At 37.4% G+C, this 22,244-nt stretch overlaps 1 protein-coding gene across 1 annotated transcript in view; it reads right to left on the minus strand.

Annotated features, from left to right (window-relative positions):
- The window catches only part of CCDC158 (coiled-coil domain containing 158), a gene marked incomplete at both ends in the record, with an annotated part of 73,869 nt that extends 60,515 nt beyond the window's left edge, over window positions 1-13,354 (minus strand). Inside the window, 4 exon segments of the mRNA XM_081257954.1 lie at window positions 2,098-2,580; window positions 3,253-3,470; window positions 5,213-5,330; window positions 13,343-13,354. Of these exon segments, the coding sequence (XP_081114080.1) occupies window positions 2,098-2,580; window positions 3,253-3,470; window positions 5,213-5,330; window positions 13,343-13,354 (831 nt within the window).
- Between the last annotated feature and the right edge of the window lie 8,890 nt (window positions 13,355-22,244).

Genomic DNA, 22,244 nt, shown 5'->3' on the forward strand with positions numbered 1-22,244 from the left:
TCTTTTCTTTCACAAGAAGGTGGAATAATCATCTTTTCTCCTCTAACATGTCCTGCAAACCTATTCTAAAGTTTTCACTGTAAGGGTTGGCCACTGAGAAGCCTTTAAAAGTCTCTTTCATGGTAAGTTTGTCTGTTAAAAAAATGTATGATATAATCAAGTAAAACTTAAGCACTAGAAAATTCTAGGTCTTTATGCAATGAACTTGTATATCTCCATAGGATAGGTAATAATCCATCGGCCCAATTTTTAGAATGAGGAAACTAGGGCATCTAAAGTTTAATCAAGATTTGTGATTATCAGGACTTCCCTGGTGGCACAGTGGTTAAGAATTCACCTGCCAATACAGGGGACACGGGTTCGAGCCCTGGTCCAGGAGGATCCCACATGCCACGGAGTAACTGAGCCCGTGGACCACAACTGCTGAGCCTGTGTTCTAGCGCCTGTGAGCCACAACTACTGAAGCCCACGTGCCTAGAGCCTGTGCTCCGCAACAAGAGAAGCCACTGCAATGAGAAGCCCACGCGCTGCAAGGAAGAGCAGCCCCCACTCACCGCAACTAGAGAAAGTCCGTGCGCAGCAACAAGACCCAATGCAGCCAAAAATGTAAACAAATAAAGAAATTATTTTTTAAAAAGAAAATAAATATTAAGAAAAAGATTTGTGATTAGCAGAGGCAGGGAAAGGATGGGGAGGGGAAATTGGATCAGGTGGCCAAAAGGTACAACGTTCCAGATATAACAGAAATAACTACACTAGTGATGTAATGTACAGCGTAATGACTATAATTAATACTGCTGTATGGTATATTTGAAAGTTGCTAAGAGAGTAGATCCTAAAAGTTCTCATCATAAGGAAAGAAACATTGTTTTATTTAATTTTTTTTGTATCTATATGAGATGATGGAGGTTAACCTACTGTGGTAATCATTGCACAATATATGTAAATCAAGCCATTATGCTGTATACCTTAAACTTATACAGTATTGTATCAATTATATCTCAGTAAAACTAAAAGAAAAAAATTAATTGTACATGACTTGTCTCCTACTACTTACCGTGGCAGATACAGGTAACATAAAGCTTAGGAAATCAAATTTTAAAAAATGTGTTCAGCAGGGGACATGGGTTCATGCCCCGGTCCAGGAAGATCCCACATGCCACGGAGTGGCTAGGCCCATGAGCCATAGCCACTGAGCCTGCACGTCCGGAGCCTGTGCTCCGCAACGGGAGAGGCCACAACAGTGAGAGGCCCGCATACCGCAAAAAAAAAAAATATATATATATATATATATATATATATATTTGTTTGGTAATTTTAAATTGTGATAAATATTTACTGAGCACCTGCTGGGTGCAAGGCACAAAGTCCTGGGGCAGGGGTACAAAGATTAATAAGATGTGTACCCTGCTTGAAGAAGTCTGCAGTCTTATAGGGAAGAGGAGACACTGCTATTTATACACACACACACACACACACACACACAGTGCAATACAGAACGTGATCCAGGCTATAACAAGTACCAATGCAGTATGAAAGGTTCAGAAGGAGAACGGAATTGGGGAAGAGAACTAATATTTTCTAAACATCTTCCACAGGCCAGGAACCAAGCTAAATAAATCCTTGATACATATTTTCTCATGTAAGCCTCAAATAACCCAATAGGTTTTGGGGGTTTTGTTTTGTTTGTTTGCTTTGTGGTTTACAGACATAGAAGCCAACATTCAGCAAACAGTCCAGTGTTTTACAGTTATTGAGTGGTGAGAGATGGGGTTCAAATTTAGGTCTGTTTGAAGAGGGACAGAATACTTCTTCAAACTGTGGGATCAGGAAAGGCTTCACGAAGAAGCTGGATTTTCTGACTTTTCTCTTTCGTGTCAGCAGTTCTGAACCATTTTGGGGCCATTCCTTGTGGAATCTGATAAAAGTATAGAAACTTTCTCACAAAAACATATATGCACACTGACACAAATACGCTCAAACAATTTCAGAGTGTCCAGAATCATCTTACAGAACCGCTTTCCAGTCAGTTAGGTCATACTTACTCATGGGAAAAAAGATATTTCAGAAGCTAAACCACCAAAACGCTCTACAGACCTTAACTTCCTGTAGCTCCAGTCTCATATCATTGAGCTTTTTCTTCAGATGGGCTTTCTCTACATGCACAGCATCCGCCATCGGTCCATCCTGGTCCATCGGCTGCATCATGTCTTCAATCTGTTGCTGCAGGGTCTTGTTCACTTCGTCCTTCTCTGCCATCTGCAGCTTGAGGTACTCGTTTTCTACCTGCACGTTTCTGAGGTGAACTACTTCATTCTTCAGAAGCTGCAGCTCCTGCAGCTTCAAGTCCATCCAGGAGCCCAGCTCCACGATCTCTGAGTTGGTGGCCTCGATGGCTCTCTCTTTCTCCTGGAGTGAAGTTGTCAGGTCCGACACAGTCCTCTCGGAGCTCTCCAGGGTCAACTTCTTGGCTGTCAACTCTTCTACTACTTTGTGGAGCACGTCTTTGGTGGGTTCAAGCTGAGCAGTCAAGGAGGACACTTCTTCTAGACTTTCATTCTTTCCCTGAATTGCTGCCATCTGATTGTTAAAGAAGAATTTCATGAATTTAGGCAGGCAGACAGGTCTCAAGAGATATGACAAGTTAGCTCAACAACATGAAATCATGAATCTGACAGTGTCTCAAATTGTTCTGCTGTCAGAACCTCATAGAGACCATAGACTGACATGTGTTAATTAGACCAAGGTGGAGAGGCCTTAATTTAATAATAATGCTCCTCTAGAATGGTTTTCTAGCGTTGGGAGGAGCTTGGCAAGTTTCCTCTGAGGATGTTTTCCACACCAATTTAAGTTAGGATAACACTGGCAATAGTGGAACGTGTGGTAGGATTGAAGACAAACTGCCCTTTCTATTTCCCTCCAACCTGCCCCTTAATTCCGGGGGAAAAACAAAAACAAAAAAACATCTGTTGGAAACCTTCACCCCTGCTGTTCCTCAGATCTCCCTATGGTTTGATGCTTTTCTGAAATAAGCAATTATTAGGTTACCAATTTCTAGGTGGAAATGAAAAGGCAAACTGGATGGGAGTTTCATTACTCAACAATGGACAAAAACGAGATAAAGCTTAACATTTTAAATTTAACAAGTCGTCAAAAATATAGACATAAACAACAGGTTCTTATAAGTTGCTCACAGAATCCACAACTCTACTTTGGGGGAGACCAAGGAGGAGCCGCCCAGCCCTGCCTGACCTGCCACTCCTTCTGGCCCTGACACTCGCTTTTCATGGCCTTGAGGAGGGCCTCCAGGCGCTGCACCTCCATGTTCCTGTCGCCCAGCTCCTGCAACAGGTGGTCGATGATGATGCTGTTGCCTGTGGGACAGTCCCACAGACACTTATTCTGCTCGTTCTTGAGACTCAGCTCCTTCTCTCGTTTATGCAGATCAGCATACAAGAAACGGAGACAAGCTTTTTCCCTATATTAAATAATGAAAGTAAAATTCTTATTTTCCTTCCTTACATCATTTTTGGAGTTGCTATGTGATTTGAGAAGCCTTTGATTTTGGAATCTGATTCCCTTTTAATGGCTTGATAAAGCACAATATTTCCTAGAAAAATAACATTTGGTTTACTTGTAATTTCTAGCATTACACCTCAGTGGACTAGATCCCAAATAGTATATAATGAAGAGGAAACTACAAATCATCCTGTTAAGTTTTGAATTTTCTAACAAAGCCATTATGCTTCACATCAAGTGTACTCCCGTAATAAAGAAAAGCTTGAAGGAACAGCAGTAGTAATTTGGTTGACTGCTTCAGAAATAGCAGAATAGTGTCTGGTATTGGGATTGGAGTGGCAATTGGGTTGTGAATAGAATACCTCCCTCTGCAGTTACTCAAGAAACACAGAGTGGGTGTTTACTGTTGGCAAAAACTCCATAGTCGGAGAAAGAGAAAAAAAAGACACACAGATATTCAGAGAACTTTTCACCCAGAGAGAGATACATGGACAAATAACTGGAAGTGGCTTTTCACTGAAGAGACAGAGCTAAGGAACAGCAGAGAGAAATGATCCAAAAGGAGATCGAATGCTTCAAGAAGGCATCTAAGCTGGACCTTGAGAACAGCTTGGAGATGCAGAGATTAGGAAGAGGGGACTAGAAAGACACACATGGGGTTTGCTTGGAGCACTGGGTGTATGTGGAGAGAAAAGACTGGAAAGGTGAGCTGGGGCCAGATAATGAACAGTCTTGAAAGGCAGGGAGTCTGGCTTTATGGGGAGAGTCATTTCTGAGTGGAAGAGAGACACAATCAGAGCTATAGTTTAGAAAGATGAATACAGGCTGGATGGAAGAGGGAAGAAACTAGATTTAGGAACCGAGTAAGGAGATGCTGCCATGCTGCAGGTATAATGAGGGGCTTGGATGAATGGGTAGTGGCAGCAAGAATGAAAAGGAGGGGATGGTTATGAGGACGGTTCAGACATTTAACCTCCAATATTTTCAAATTAGATATGAGGACACTGGGATACACGCAATAGGAGGGAGAGAAGTGAGGAGCATCCCAAGGTTTAGAGCTTCTCTCCCAGTTGCCAGCTCTCCCTTTACCGCACGCTCTTCAAGCCCCCTGTCGGCCTGCGAAGGACGCTCTACCAGCAGAGGGAGCTGTAGCCTGAAATAAAGTTGGGTGGGGAGAAAGAACCTTATTCTATAGGACCTCTAATAAATATCACACGAAGGGGTACTAACATCTCCTTTCCTAAACTTCTCAGCCTGTAGTACCCCCTAAACAGAGGGCAGAATCTGGTTCACTACTCTCAGAATCCTCTTTTCTTTCCTTCTAAAAAAAATTTTTTTAACTGAACTTGCATTTAAATTTTCTTTATACATAATTTGTATGTGTTTTGGATGTTGTTTGGCTTTGAAATGAAAACTCAACATTATTTCAATTTAGCAGAACACAGTACCTAATTGAAAGACTATGGCTGTTTGAAGATCGGCTTCACCTAACTTTTAAGCCCTAACAGTTCTGCTTGAAGTATAGAATACTATATTTTATATGTAAAACTTGAATAGTGTCCAGGATATTGTGTTGTGTATCAATGTACAACTATGTTGTAAAAGTTATAATTTTACAAATGAAACTAGTTTTGTGAACTATTGTGGTAAAAAATTCCCAGAATTAATCTCATTCATATTTCAGAGCATCAACTTGCCAAGAGCTTTTGAAGTTGATCGTCCGGATTTCCAGATTCCTGACTGAACTGATCACGTTCCGTCCGTGCTTCCATTAGTTCTGAGTTCGCAAGAACTAACTGCTTCTCTTCTATCTGAAAGGAAAACACAAATCAGTCTGACTACGTCAATGAGAAATATAAAATAAATATAGTCTTTGGAAAACAAATGGTATTATGTTGGGGCAATGGTATTATTTGGGGGGCAAAAATAAAGCTTATTGTGATGTATTTTGCAAAGTTTTCTAAACTTAAGATCTATGTAGAATTTAGCCAGACAAACTGACCAAAATGAAATACTTGGTACTGTTGGGTTAAGCCATGGTCTGTAATGCATCGCTCTCATTTTTACACTATTCTAGATTTATCTTCTGTGAATATGTGTTCTATAATTTGGTATTTAAGGAAGCTTGATGTAGCATAAATAACATTCTGCAGAGCCCACATAAATTAACTATATTATACTTAGAAGAGCTATTTTGTTTCAGAATATCAGTGTCAATAATAAAAGGCATTGAATATAAAAGAATAAATGGTAACAACAAGTTTAGAGTTACTGTCATTATTATATAATCACCCTATTTTGAAAGAACAAGTGAATTTATATTACAATCCTCAATTCCTATGACTATAAAATGGGATAAGAATACCAATTTTAAAGGATTGTTATAGGTGTATTTTTCTCTTACAGACAGGCAGCTGTTTCATCTGTGTGACTGTGCATTTCTATGACATATGCCAGAAGGGCCATAGCTGTTAACAGCATCCCTACAGCTCTTAACCTGGAGGTGCAGTGCAGGCTAAAAGTTTAAGGTCTCAGACAATGTAGATTCTGGGTTTAGATTCTGGCACAGCTGTACAAACTCATAACTTAGACACAGATATTAAAATAATGAAAGACTATTGATACTTTGTGATATGTAGTAATACCTGATCTTTAATGTGATACCTACAAAAATATTTCATCATCCACTTTTCAGTAATAACAAATCTTTCATGTCTGCATAAATGTTACATATCCCTTCTTACTGCTAAGGCATCTACTGAACAGGCTTCCAAACCTACTGTCAAGAATAAAACTTATTGATTGGTTTGGATGCAACTGTGATTAAACATTCTTAAAGAACATATGAGCAAGACTAACTTTTTCTTAATGACTATTTTAAACTGGACTAAGCTCATTTAAGATCTTCATTTATTAATTCAGCACACACTTATTAAGCACATTATATATAAACACATATATGTAACTATCTCTTTGATAAATGGTAAGTATGAATACTTAGAAGTTATCTGTGTGTGTATATACATATACATATATATATATATATATGTATCTTTATCTACATACATACACACATGACTTAAGAAAGTACTAATACAGGACTATCAAACAGTCTCAAATTTACCAACAGAGTAGTATTACAGCCTACAGGGACTGGAATATAAATTTTAATATATACATTGGATATATTTTAAAACTGACTCTCTATTTGACTGCATGCTATATATAAAAAAGTATTTCACAGGAATTAGATAAAATAAAACATTAGGTGACCGACTGAAATGTGCTCATAGATTCTAATAATCCTATAAAGAAGTACTTTCACTCTTGTGCTCCTTTGGGGGCATACACAGAAAAAAGCCCTATAACAATTCACCCTCTGTGGCACAAGTAGCTTCCTAAGATAAATGAATGAATAATATCAGTTGATATAAACTCTTCAGCTCTTTTATTATTGGGAAAGACTAACTCAGCACACTTAGTAAAGACAGGAGGAATAGTTAGGAAAAAAACCATAAACTTTCACTTTGGGTAGACAAATGTGATCAGACAGGAAATGTGATCTTACTAAGAGTCAAACACCTTGGATTCTGAACCAGCTTCTCTCAAATAAGCTCTCTGAGTCTATAATTTGAGTCTAAACTATACATTTTTCACCAATAGTTTGAAAAGAGTATTCTAGATGATCTTTTAAATTCCTTTCAATTCTGCTACTAATACTTTTTAACACAAGAAGAACAGTATTAATGAAGCTGAAATTCTATCTTTTCCACCTGTCTTTGGAAACAAAATATGGTCAAAGGAACCATATTTTGAGCTATAAATTTAACAAGAACACCTTCAACTTGAAAAGTTACTCATATGACTAAAACAAACATCTTCTACTCCTAGTCTGGTGTAAAACCGTTTCTGTCTTTGAGCAAAGTATTTGTATATGCGCTTAAAAAGCTTCAATTAAGACTTGCTATTTTATGTCTGTTTTCACTTTTTAAGAAATCCTGGGTAACCATTTGATGTTAAAATCTATGAGGCCAAAATTTTAAAAAGAAAAGAAAAAGAGTCAACTCATAACTGTCTAAAGTATCAGAAGTTCCTCCAGACCCCTGCAGGAACATTTGTTTTGTAGTTGTCAGTACTGACTCAACTGCTATAGCTCTGCTTTTACCTTTCACTTTTTAGAGTAAAAATATTTATATTAATTAATCATTCAAAAAGATACATGGAGAGTGAAAGGGAAAACCATTGAAGTAGCAGCTGAGCTAATACAAACAGCTGTTAAAAACACTATAAAGAAAAGCCTTTTAAAATGTCCAGAATAAATACTGACATCTGAGATATAGTAAAGGTTTTTTCTTTTTCTTTTTCTTTTTAAATAGCAGCACTGGTTTTCCCTTTCACCATCTATGAATCTACTTTTTGTTTTGGATCACTGGACAAATAGGTACTGGGATCTCATTCTAATCTTACAGTGATTTTAGGTATCACCAATCATGCCAAATAGTATCTTTTGTTTTCTGTGCTCAAAAAGACACAGTTATGGGGTAATAAGGGATGCTGCAGGTGAGCATGGAGGTGCTTTGGCAGAACTATGCAAAGAGGTTTGCACAGAATCTTCCTGCACAGTATACAGCTCTAGCCAGTGCTACTAAATCTTCACTTTTTGAGTATGAAATTCAGCCCCAAATGCTTTCAAAGTAGGAAAAATAAACTTAGAATCAAGATCATGAGATATTTTTGTTGTCAAAAAGCGAAAGTTAAGAGTAAAGCCAAATCTACAGAGCCAATAGTGACAGCTTCTACTGGTCCAAATTTGTAAAGGGGAATTCTGGAGGTTCTCCTAAAATGGAAGGAGAAGAATAGAAAAAACAATACAGTAAAACACTTTCGTATGTCTGAAAGCTATGTCTAAAATCTTCTTTGAAGCACAATTTCTATTTTCATCAATATGATCTGAAGAGAAACACTGCCCTCCTAAACAAGTTTTCTCTAAACTTATGCATTTTAGTTGGGAAAGTTTTGTTCAGACCTGTCATGTCATCAGTTTTTTTAAATAATAAATATTTTTTTCTGAAGGAATCTGACCTCAGGAGAAAATACTAATACTGCCTGCCTCTCATAAAATATGTTGATGTATAATATCAACATACCCTTATAAGTCTCTTTTCTCACAAATCTCACTTTTAATCATAGCTTTTAAGTATTTTTTCCTTATTGTTATTTGGACAGTATATACTAAAATGTGCACTGAAGCAGTGGAAAATAAAATATATTTTAAAGTTTGAATAGGCTTTAGCAATGTAAAGTCAAGGTACATGAAAAATAAAAGAAATTAACAAAAGAATCTCTCTTTTAAAATTCTATATTCGATTTATTACAACAAAAACATTTCATAACAATAGAATTTTTCATGAACCCCAAATGAAATACATTTGTTAACTTGCTTGATCTTCTTTGCTCAGTTACGCCATGTATTATTAATGCCTTTCAGGTTGGAATATATTCAAATCTAGATTTACATGGCAGGGTAATCATCTCTCAGCATTTCTTCACTAAAGGGAGTTACTGTTAAGAGATCCTTTTTAACCATCAACTAGGTGCCAACTCAGGTTCAATATGCTTTATTATAAGTCTCAATGATCTGGATTAAAATTAATTAAACTAATATGCCCCCCTTATTTCCAATAATGTTGACTGTTTAAGACTGTCGAAATTCTTGGTGATCCATTGTTTACATTACAGCAAAGTAAGACAATGATTTTAGTATTATGTTTGTATCTGTATGACCTCAAAACACTCATATAAAAGGTTTGCCGTCATTCATCTGGATGCTTATGCTTCTAGAATGCTGAAGAGATAGACGTTTATAAAAACAAAAACTATTTTTGTATTGTTTAGATGTCAGTATTTGTTAAAATTTCCTACCATGCCCAAATTTAGAGTTGATCAGCATGATGCTATATATCAGACCATATGCAGATTAGCAATGGGTGATAGCTTATGAAGGGGTAATTTTTCCAAGCAACATTACAAATGGAAAGCTATATCAATTTCAAATTATGTAAGACAAACAGGTGAGTTGAGTTTTATTTATTTATTTTATTTAGTACTTCGTGGCTTTTCAAAGGGTTTAATCTGTCAGTAAACGATGAATAGTCTTTTCAAAACGGTTTGAGTATGATGAATATCAGTCATTGTACTGTACTATAATACAGCAGCTCTCCTATTTCCTTTCTCACTGTTGGATTGTCAGTGCTCAGCTCGGCCAAGGTGCCTACCTCCACTCAACCTGAGTAGTAAAATAAAGCATCTTTCTACCCCACGCTGTATTGAAATCATTACCATCCTATAGGGTGAGATCAAGGCCTTTTGTGTAGGCTTGATCTGCCCAGAATGGGTTCGATTGATATTCCTGCTATCAGTCTTCAGGGGAAAAGTTCACCCTGAGAAAAGAAACTAGAACACAAAAAGCAGGCCTCAGAGAAGCAGTAAAGAACAAATATTCCTCTCTGGGCTTTTGTTTCTTGGGTGATCAGAGGAGAAGAGAGAGTTCTTGGAAATTAAAAATATGGTTGCAAACTAAAAAGTTGCAATAGAAATGTTGGAAGTCAAGAAATGCACCCCAAAAGTAAAAAAGCAGACAAAAATTTTGAAAGAAAAGGTAAGAGATTTAGAGGTTCAACCTAGGAGATAATATCTGACTAACAGGAGCTTCAGAAAGAGAGAATTGAGAAAACAGAAAAAAACTATCAAAGAAAAAAGAAACAAAAAAACCCTGAATTCCTCAAAGCTGAAGGGCACAAATCTGCAGGCCAAAAGGGTCCACTGAGTCCCTTTTGGTACTAGCACAGGGAAGGAAAAAACAAAAATCCACACCTAAGAACATCATAGTGGAATTTCAGAGATAAAGACCCTAAAATTTCCAAAGATGAACCCCAATTAAGTAAAAACATATCATCTACAAAGGAACAAGAATCAGATAGACATCTTCTCAGTCTGTGCAAGGGCACACAATATTTTCAAAGGACTGAGAGAAAATAACTTTCAACTTTATCCAGCTTAAGTCATTATTAGAATGAAAAAATTCATATAATGTATGTCCCACATACTTCTTCTTAAAAGTTTCTAAAGATGTGTTTTGACTAAATGAAGAAATAAATCAAGAAAGAGGAAAAGAGAAAACAGTGAATCCTGGAAATCATGAATACAACCAGGAAAGCCGTGATAGGAATCCCAAGAAAATATCTATACAGCAGACCTAAGAAGAAACTCATCGAGACTAGACAGAAGAACTCCTAAAGGGTCCTGGGTTAAAGGAGGTTTGATAGAAAACCTATATAATAATTTTTTAATGAGGATATGATAAAGGTAAATATCAACAATATAAGGAAAAAGCAAGGCAATTAGGAACCACAGGAAAAACAAACATTACACAAGAAAGGAAATATAATAGGTTACTACCTAATTCTGCAGTTGACAATGTTTATATTGTCAATATAAGGTAAGACCCTTTACCTTCTTTTCTAATAGTCCAGGTGAATGGCTAGAGTAGTCTGAACTTTGGATGGTAACAGTGGAAATGAAAACATTTCCATATTTGAGAAATATATATGTGGTACACTGGATGGACTTGTAAAGTGGATGTCAGGAAAATGAAGAGGTATCAAGAATGAATCAGGTTTTTGCCCTGTGCAACTATATAAATGTGGCACCATATACAGCTAGAAGAAAGGTTTGGGGGAAAGATCAGGTATGCAATTGGAAATGTTGAGCTTATGGAGCCTGAGAAACATTTCAAGTAGAAATGTCCAGTAGGAACACAGGTATACTAACTGGTGTGGAAACCAGTTAAGAGGTCTGGCCAGAAATGTAAACTGAACATTCACTTACATATAAATGGCAACAGAAGCTATGGGAATCACTATTACTGTCTATGGAGGGTTTTGCTGGAATAAGAAACTGAAAAAGAATGAGCTGGAGGAAAATCAGGAGAGTGTGTTTCCATGAGACCTAAGAGAAAAGAGCACTTCAAGAGGAAGAGAATTGTCATGTGTGTCAAATGTTGTTGAAAAGTCAAGTAAGATAAGGAATGTAAAGCATTGATTAGATTTACCATCACTGCTTACCCCTACTGTAGCATACATGTCCTGTTACTATCATTTTCTATTTTAAATATCTCAGCTATAAGACTGTAAATGTGTACATAAAAAGGACCACATCTTTTCCATTTTTATATATCCAGTACCTAGTATAATATCTGTTACATAGGAGGTTTGTGATAAATATTATAAGTACCCAAATAGCCCTGTTATTTATTTACTGATTTAACTCATTTATTGGGAGCCAGTCAAGTGTCACATGCTCTGTCAGAGGATAGATTTGGAAAATTAACTGACATTGCTTCTTTTCCTCATTGGTACCTCTGTGCTTCATCTATCTATCTATCTATCTATCTATCTATCATCAATCCATCTCTTTAGTGCATTTGTCATAAAGTATTGTCATTATTTGTTTATATGCCAGGCCCCCTTCAAGACTATGAACTCCTTATGAGTCCTATCTTATTCATCTTTGCATCCCCTCTACATAATACAATGGTATCTCATTTTCAGCACTTAATAAATTTGTAGTTTTTTTAAGTGCTCACACATTCTGATGAAGTAGAACAATCCGTTAATGAATATAATAAAACGTACTAAATACTACAATAGATGTGTGTATGAAGAGCAACAAGTGTACAGAGGAGAACACACCTACTTGTGTCTAGAGGAAAGGCTTCAGAGAAGGAAATGCTTGAGCTGAGTCTTGATGGATAATAATAATTTAACAGGTAGACAGGCAGAGAAGAGGAAATTACTTGGGCAAAGGCATGAAGCTCTAGAATAGAATGGCACATCCAGGGAAGAGCGATATTGCTAGAATGGAGGGTACATATAGGGAACAGGTAGCAGAAGAGGCTAAAATATACAGGGAAAAAATTCGATCACAAAGGTCTTCGTGTAAGTTTGACTTCTAGGCTATAGACTATTAGGATCCAACATGCAGCTGTAAAGTTGACTAAAGCCAGCTTGATTCTACACAAGGTCCACTTGAAATTTTTATCGAATAACTTCTATACACTACTTAGCTATCATGTATACACACACATCTAAAAACCGACCCCCTACCAACTGCTTTGTAAAGAAAAACCAGGTATCATGAAAGCAGGACAGCAGGCCTGAACCAATTACTAATTATAATTATAGATGAATGTCATTAATTATAATTTTGAGCTATTCAAGTTTCACTAAAATTACACCAAGAGCACAGCAAAAGAAACCATTAACAAAATGAAACGACAACCTATGGATTGGGAAAAAATGGTATTTGCACATCCTATATCTGATAAGGGGTTAACATCCAAAATACATAAAGAACTCATACAACTCAATAGCAAAAATCCAAATAATCTAATTAAAAATGGACAAAGGATCCGAATAGACATTTTTTCCAAAGAAGATATACGAATGACCAACAGGTACATGAAAAGATGCTCAATATCACTAATCACTAGGAAAATGCAAATCAAAACTACAATGAGATATCACCTCACACCTGTTAGAATGGCTAACATCAAAAAGGCAAGAGATAACAAATGTTGGCGAGAATGTGGAGAGAAGGGAACCTTTGTGTATTACTGATGGGATTATAAAAAACTGGTGCAGCCACTATGGAAAACAGTATGGAGGATCCTCAAAAAATCAAAAAGAGAACTAACATATGACCCAGCAATTCCACTTCTGGGAATATATCCAAAGGAAATGAAAACACTATGTCGAAGTGATACCTGCACCCCCATGTTCATAGCAGCATGCTTTATAATAGCCAAGACATGGAAACAACCTAAGTGTCTACTGACAGACGAATGGATAAAGAAGTTGAGGTATGTATGTATGTGTGTGTATATATACACACATACATAATGGAGTATTATTCAGCCACAAAAAGGAGGAAATCCTGCCATTTACGACAACATGGATGGACACTGAGGGCATTATGCTAAGTGAAATAAGTCAGAGAGAGAAACACAAGTATCATATGATCTCACTTACATGTGGAATCTAAAAAACAAAAAAACAAAAAAACTTATACAGAAAGAGATCAGATTTGTGGTTACCAAACAGGGATGTGGGGAGAGGGGGAATTGGATGAAGGTGACCAAAAGGTACAACATAACAACTGGGGATGTAATGTACAGCATGATGACTATAATTAACACTGTTGTATGGTATACATGAAAGTTGTTAAGAGAGTAATCCTAAGAGTTCTTATGACTAGGAAAAAAATTTTTTTTCTTTTTCTTTTTTTTATCTATATGAGATGATAAATGTTAAGTAAATTTATTGTGGTCATCATTTCATGATATATATAAGTCAATTCATTATGTTGTACACCTTAAACTTATGCAGTGCTGTAAGTTGATTATAGCTCAATAAAACTGTAAAAAATTACACCATTAAGACAAGGCATTATGACTTATTATTAACAAAAGACATATACAAAAATAAACTCAAAATGGCTTAAAGACTTAAATATAAGACATGACATCATAAAACTGCTAGAAGAGAACATACGCAAAACATTCTCTGACAAAAATCGTACCAATGTTTCCTTAGGTCAGTCTCCCAAAGCAATAGAAATAAAAGTAAAAATAAACAAATGGGACCTAATCAAACTTATAAGCTTTTGCACAGCAAATGAAACCACAAATAAAACAAAAAGACAACCTATGGACTGGAAGAAAATATTTGCAAATGATGCGACCGACAAGGGATTAATTTTCAAAATACATATATAAACAGCTCAGACAATTCAATAACAAAAAGCCAACAACCCAATTGAAAAATGGGCAGAAGACCTAAATAGACATTTCTCCACAGAAGACATAGAGATGGCCAATATGCACATGAAATGATGCTCATCATCACTAATTATTAGAGATACACAAATCAAAACTACAATGAGGTACCACCTCACACCAGTCAGAATGGCCATCAATAAAAAGTCTACAAATAATAAATGTTGGAGAGGGTGTGGAGAAAAGGGAACCCTCTTATGCTGTTGGTGGGGATGTAAATTGGTGCAGCCATTATGCAAAACAGTATAGAAGTTCCTCAAAGAACTAAAAATAGAGTAGCCATATGATCCAGCAATCCTACTCCTGGGCATGTACCCAGACAAAACTCTAATTCAAAAAGATACTTGCACCCCTATGTTCATAGCAGCACTATTTCCAATAGCTGAAACATGGAAACAACCTAAATGTCCATTGACAGATGAATGGATAAAGAAGACGTGGTATACAATGCTATACAATGTACAATGGAATATTACTCAGCCATAAAAAAGAATGAAATAATGCCATTTGTAGCAACATGGATGGACTCAGAGATTATCATAATAAGCTTATCATAATAAGCAAATAAGCAAAGTAAGTCAGTAAGAGAAAGACAAATACCATATGTCTTATATGTGGAATCTAAAATACGACACAAATGAACATATCTAGGAAACAGAAACAGACTCACAGAAATAGAGAACAGACTTGTGGTTGCCAAGGGGGAGGGAGGTGGGGGACGGAAGGACTGAGAGTTTGGGATTAGCAGATGCAAACTATTATATACAGAATGGATAAACAACAAGGTCCTACTGTATAGCACAGGGAACTATACACAGTATCCTGTGATAAGCCATAATGGAAAAGAATATGAAAAAGAATATATATATGTGTGTATAACTGAGTCACTTTGCTGTACAGCAGAAATTAACACAACACTGTAAACCAAATATACTTCAATAAATTTTTTTTTAAAAAGCATGGGTTAAAATCCTGATACCAGACCAAGTAGTCCTCAAGCCAAAGAGTATTAAATAAGACAAAGGGCACTTAAAGTTAAAAGCTGCATTCCACAATAAAGATATAATACATCTGACTCCATGTACCATGGAATACAGCAACCACTAAGATAAAACATAAATTACAGGAAATGCAATAAGAACTACAAACACAGTAATAATGAGAGACTTTAACAGGCCACTCAGTATGAGATAGGTCAAGCGGCCAAATAATAAGTAAGGATATAAAAGATTTAGATGAAATAATCACTAAGGTAGACTTTTTGGATATATATTGAACACTACCTTTTGATAATAGAGAACAACTAGTTTGAGATGCGTTATCCTTTCTTTATTCTTTATAGTTTTTATAAATTTCATGGTAAAGGTAGATTACAACAACTAAATGTGAAGAAATTGTTGATTTCCGTAGAATGTAGTATGATGTGAAAATTTATAAGGAAGGGTAGTTTCATTTTAATTTTATTGGAGTGTAGTTGATTTACAGTGTTGTCTTAGTTTCAGGTATACAGCAAAGTGATTCAGTTATACACATGCATGCATGCATTCTTTTTTAGATTCTTTTCTCATATAGCTTATCACAGAATATTGAGTTCCCTGTGCTATACAGTAGGTCCTTGTTGGTTATCTTATATATAGTGTGTATGTGTTCATCCCAAGCTTCTGATTTATCTGCGCCCCCCCCCCTCCCGCCGTTTCCCCTTTGGTAACCTGTAAGTCTGTTTCTGTTTTGTAAATAAGTTCATTTGTTTCTTTTTTAAAAAAATTAGATTCCACGAGTGCTATCATAAAAAAATAAATAAATAAATAAATAAATAAATTACAGTTAGATCAAAAGCATGAAGGAATGAGCAGGACAGGCCGAATCAAAGCCCAGCACTGTGAGATCATACACTAATCCACTCTGCTTGATACCAGAGTTCTGGGTATCAAGAAGGAAACAGAACCTACAAGCAAGATAAGCAGAACGGGTACTAGAAGTTGGAGAAAAGAGAAGAAAGGAACAGGTTTGACTTCAAATTATTCTGATATGGAAACCATGTTCTACTTTGGCATAAGATGATGATAATAAACTCATTAATTCAGTATCCACTGATTGTTGGTAGGATATTAGGAGCCACAGTCCTTCAGAGGGAAATTTTTTTTCTTAGAAAATTAATAAAGAAGACAGCACAGGTTTATCTACTTAAACAAGAATTTTAAAACCATTTATTTGTAAAGATGCTTAGCACTTCTACTTGTCAATGCTGCTAGCTATTTTATGTAGAGTAATGAAATCTGTCTTTAAAAAAGTATTTGTAATCTAGATTTTCACTATTTTAGACTGACCAAATCATTAAACTGGTCAAATCATTCAGTGTTTCTCTACTTGCATTGAATTGTAAGAACTGAAAGATAATTCCTATTTTCAGGCATAAAACTTATTAAATTACTAAGGATTCCTGGGAAAAGAAAGGTTTTTTTGCCTCAGTAAGTCATAAAATTGTGAAAACGCTGCACTTTGTTGATTTGGGGATCAAAACATTAACTTACGTATGTCTGATTTAAATCTCTGAGTAAAGTACACACATAAGATCTTGGCCTCTTCTAGTACGCTCAAGATTTATTAAGAACAATTCTACCTGGTTTAAAATTATGAACAGGTTCACATTGAAAGGAGCCTTAAATTTCTGACGAGTAATAGCTAGGTAAAGACTCTACTCTTGTTATTTAATTGGAATGTTGCAGAAAAGCCCTTAGAAACCACACACCACAAAAAGAGGACTTTTGGAGGAAAATAGTTTATACGCTTTAGCTTTTGCTACATAGTTGAGCTAAAACACTTAAAACGATCTCCTGGGTTGAGGCTCGGGCTTCGGTCAGAGCGCAGGGAGAGGACTGGGGCTGGCGGTGAGAACTCAGCCTGAAGGGGGCTAATGTGCCACAGCTAGCCGGGAGGGAGTCCGGGAAAACTCTGGAGCTGCCGAAGAGGCAAGAGACTTTTTCTTCCCTCTTGGTTTCCTGGTGCGCGAGGAGAGGGGATTAACAGCGCTGCTTAAAGGGGCTCCACAGACGGGCGCGAGTCGCGGCTGAAAGCGCGGAGCCCAGTGACGGGCGTGGGACGCTGGGGCTGCTGCTGCCGCCGCCAAGAAGCCTGTGTGCGAGCGCAGGTCACTGTCCACACCGCCCTTCCGGGAGCCTGTGCAGCCCGCCACTGCCGGGGTCCCGGGATCCAGGGGCGGCTTCCCTGGGAGAACGCACGGCGCGCCTCGGGCTGGTGCAACGTCACGCCGACCTCTGCCGCTGCAGGCTCGCCCCGCACTCCGTGCCCCTCCCTCCCGCCCGGCCTGAGTGAGCCAGAGTCCCCGAAGAGGCTGCTCCTTTAACCCTGTCCTGTCTGAGCGAAGAACAGACGCCCTCCGGTGACCTACACGCAGAGGCGGGGCCAAATCCAAAGCTGAGACCCGGGAGCTGTGAGAACAAAGAAGAGAAAGGGAAACCTCTCCCAGCAGCCTCAGAAGCAGCGGATTAAAGCTCCACAATCAACTTGATGTACCCTGCATCTGTGGAATACATGAATAGACAACAAATCATCCCAAATTGAGGAGCCAGGAGTCAGTGCTGTGCCTCTGAGGTGGGAGAGCCAACTTCAGGACACTGGTCCACAAGAGACCTCCCAGCTCCACATAATATCAAATGGCAAAAATCTTCCAGAGATCTCCATCTCAACACCAGCACCCAGCTTCACTCAACGACCAGCAAGCTACAGTGCTGGACACCCTATGCCAAACAACTAGCAAGACAGGAACACAACGCCACCCATTAGCAGAGAGGTGGCCTAAAATCATAAAAAGTCCGCAGACACCCCAAAACACACCACCAGACGAGGACCTGCCCACCAGAAAGACAAGATCCAGCCTCATCCACCAGAACACAGGCACTAGTCCCCTCCACCAGGAAGCCTACACAACCCACTAAACCAACCTTAGCCACTGGGGACAGACACCAAAAACAACGGGAACTACGAACCTGCAGCCTGCAAAAAGGAGACCCCAAACACAGTAACATAAGCAAAATGAGAAGACAGAAAAACACACAGCAGGAGAAGGAGCAAGATAAAAACCCACCAGACCTAACAAATGAAGAGGTAATAGGCAGTCTACCTGAAAAAGAATTCAGAATAATGATGGTAAAGATGATCCAAGATTCTATTTCCAAGATCCAAAATCTTGGAAATAGAATAGACAAAATGCAAGAAACAGTTAACAAGGACCTAGAAGAACTAAAGATGAATCAAGCATCGATTAAAACCACAATAAATGAAATAAAAAATACTCTAGAAGGGATCAATAGCAGAATAACTGAGGCAGAAGAATGGATAAGTGAGGTGGAAGATAAAATAGTGGAAATAACTGATGCAGAGCAAAATAAAGAAAAAAGAATGAAAAGAACAGAGGACAGTCTCAGAGACCTCTGGGACAACATTAAACGCACCAACATTCGAATTATAGGGGTTCCAGAAGAAGAAGAGAAACAGAAAGGGACTGAGAAAATATTTGAAGAGATTATAGTTGAAAACTTCCCTAATTTGGGAAAGGAAATAGTTAATCAAGTCCAGGAGGCACAGAGAGTCCCATACAGAATAAATCCAAGGAGGAATATGCCAAGACACATATTAATCAAACTGTCAAAAATTAAATACAAAGAAAACATATTAAAAGCAGCAAGGCAAAAACAACATATAACACACAAGGGAATCCCCATCAGGATAACAGCTGATCTCTCAGCAGAAACTCTACAAGCCAGAAGGGAGTGGCAGGACATAATTAAAGTGATGAAGGAGAAAAACCTGCAACCAAGATTACTCTACCCAGCAAGGATCTCATTCAGATTTGATGGAGAAATTAAAACGTTTACAGACAAGCAAAAGCTGAGAGAGTTCAGCACCACCAAACCAGCTTTACAACAAATGCTAAAGGAACTTCTCTAGGCAAGAAACACAACAGAAGGAAAAGACCTACAATAACGAACCCAAAACAATTAAGAAAATGGGAATAGGAACATACATATCAATAATTACCTTAAATGTAAATGGACTAAATGCTCCCACCAAAAGATACAGATTGGCTGAATGGATACAAAAACAAGACCCATATATATGCTGTCTCCAAGAGACCCACTTCAGACCTAGAGACACATACAGACTGAAACTAAGGGCATGGAAAAAGATATTCCATGCAAATGGAAACCAAAAGAAAGCTGGAGTAGCAATTCTCATATCAGACAAAATAGACTTTAAAATAAAGACTACTAGAAGAGACAAAGAAGGACACTACATAATGATCAAGGGATCAATCCAAGAAGAAGATATAACAATTGTAAATATTTATGCACCCAACATAGGAGCACCTCAATACATAAGGCAAATACTAAGAGCCATAAAAGGAGAAATCGACAGTAACACACTCATAGTAGGGGACTTTAACACCCCACTTTCACCAATGGACAGATCATCCAAAATGAAAATAAATAAGGAAACACAAGCTTTAAATGATACATTAAACAAGATGGACTTAATTGATATTTCTAGGACATTCCATCCAAAAACAACAGAATACACATTTTTCTCAAGTGCTCATGGAACATTCTCCAGGATAGATCATATCTTGGGTCACAAATCAAGCCTTGGTAAATTTAAGAAAATTGAAATTGTATCAAGTATCTTTTCTGACCACAATGCTATGAGACTAGATATCAATTACAGGAAAAGAGCTGTAAAAAATACAGACACATGGAGGCTAAACAATACACTACTTAATAACGAAGTGATCACTGAAGAAATCAAAGAGGAAATTTAAAAATACCTAGAAACAAATGACAATGGAGACACGACGACCCAAAACCTATGGCATGCAGCAAAAGCAGTTCTAAGAGGGAAGTTTATAGCAATACAATCCCACCTTAAGAAACAGGAAACATCCCGAATAAACAACCTAACCTTGCACCTAAAGCAATTAGAGAAAGAAGAACAAAAACACCCCAAAGTTAGCAGAAGGAAAGAAATCATAAAAATCAGATCAGAAATAAATGAAAAAGAAATGAAGGAAACGATAGCAAAGATCAATAAAACTAAAAGCTGGTTCTTTGAGAAGATAAACAAAATTGATAAACCATTAGCCAGACTCATCAAGAAAAAAAGGGAGAAGACTCAAATCAATAGAATTAGAAGTGAAAAAGGAGAAGTAACAACTGACACTGCAGAAATACAAAAGATCATGAGAGATTACTATAAGCCACTCTATGCCAATAAAATGGACAACCTGGAAGAAATGGACAAATTCTTAGAAATGCACAAACTGCCAAGACTGAATCAGGAAGAAATAGAAAATATGAACAGACCAATCACAAGCACTGAAATTGAAACTGTGATAAAAAATCTTCCAACAAACAAAAGCCCAGGACCAGATGGCTTCACAGGCGAATTCTATCAAGCATTTAGAGAAGAGCTAACACCTATCCTTCTCAAACTCTTCCAAAATATAGCAGAGGGAGGAACACTCCCAAACTCATTCTACGAGGCCACCATCACCTTGATACCAAAACCAGGCAAGGATGTCACAAAGAAAGAAAACTACAGGCCAATATCACTGATGAACATAGATGCAAAAATCCTCAACAAAATACTAGCAAACAGAATCCAACAGCACATTAAAAGGATCATACACCATGATCAAGTGGGGTTTATTCCAGGAATGCAAGGATTCTTCAATATACGCAAATCAATCAACGTGATACACCATATTAACAAATTGAAGGAGAAAAACCATATGATCATCTCAATAGATGCAGAGAAAGCTTTCAACAAAATTCAACACCCATTTATGATAAAAACCCTGCAGAAAGTAGGCATAGAGGGAACTTTCCTCAACATAATAAAGGCCATATATGACAAACCCACAGCCAGCATCATCCTCAATGGTGAAAAACTGAAACCATTTCCACTAAGATCAGGAACAAGACAAGGTTGCCCACTCTCACCACTCTTATTCAACCTAGTTTTGGAAGTTTTAGCCACAGCAATCAGAGAAGAAAAGGAAATAAAAGGAATCCAAATCGGAAAAGAAGAAGTAAAGCTGTCACTGTTTGCAGATGACATGATACTATACATAGAGAATCCTAAAGATGCTACCAGAAAACTACTAGAGCTAATCAATGAATTTGGTCAAGTTGCAGGATACAAAATTAATGCACAGAAATCTCTGGCATTCCTATATACTAATGGTGAAAAATCTGAAAGTGAAATCAAGTAAACACTCCCATTTACCATTGCAACAGAAAGAATAAAATATCTAGGAATAAACCTACCTAAGGAGACAAAAGACCTGTATGCAGAAAATTATAAGACACTGATGAAAGAAATTAAAGATGATACAAATAGATGGAGAGATGTACCATGTTCTTGGATTGGAAGAATCAACATTGTGAAAATGACTCTACTACCCAAAGCAATCTACAGATTCAATGCAATCCCTATCAAACTACCACTGGCATTTTTCACAGAACTAGAACAAAACATTTCACAATTTGTATGGAAACACAAAAGACCCCAAATAGCCAAAGCAATCTTGAGAACGAAAAATGGAGCTGGAGGAATCAGGCTCCCTGACTTCAGACTCTACTACAAAGCTACAGTAATCAAGACAGTATGGTACTGGCACAAAAACAGAAAGATAGATCAATGGAACAGGATAGAAAGCCCAGAGATAAACCCACACACATATGGTCACCTTATCTTTGATAAAGGAGGCAGGAATGTACAGTGGAGAAAGGACAGTCTCTTCAATAAGTGGTGC

This window comes from Mesoplodon bidens (assembly GCF_964165515.1).
Source record: "Mesoplodon bidens genome assembly, chromosome: 1".
NCBI lineage: Eukaryota > Metazoa > Chordata > Mammalia > Artiodactyla > Ziphiidae > Mesoplodon > Mesoplodon bidens.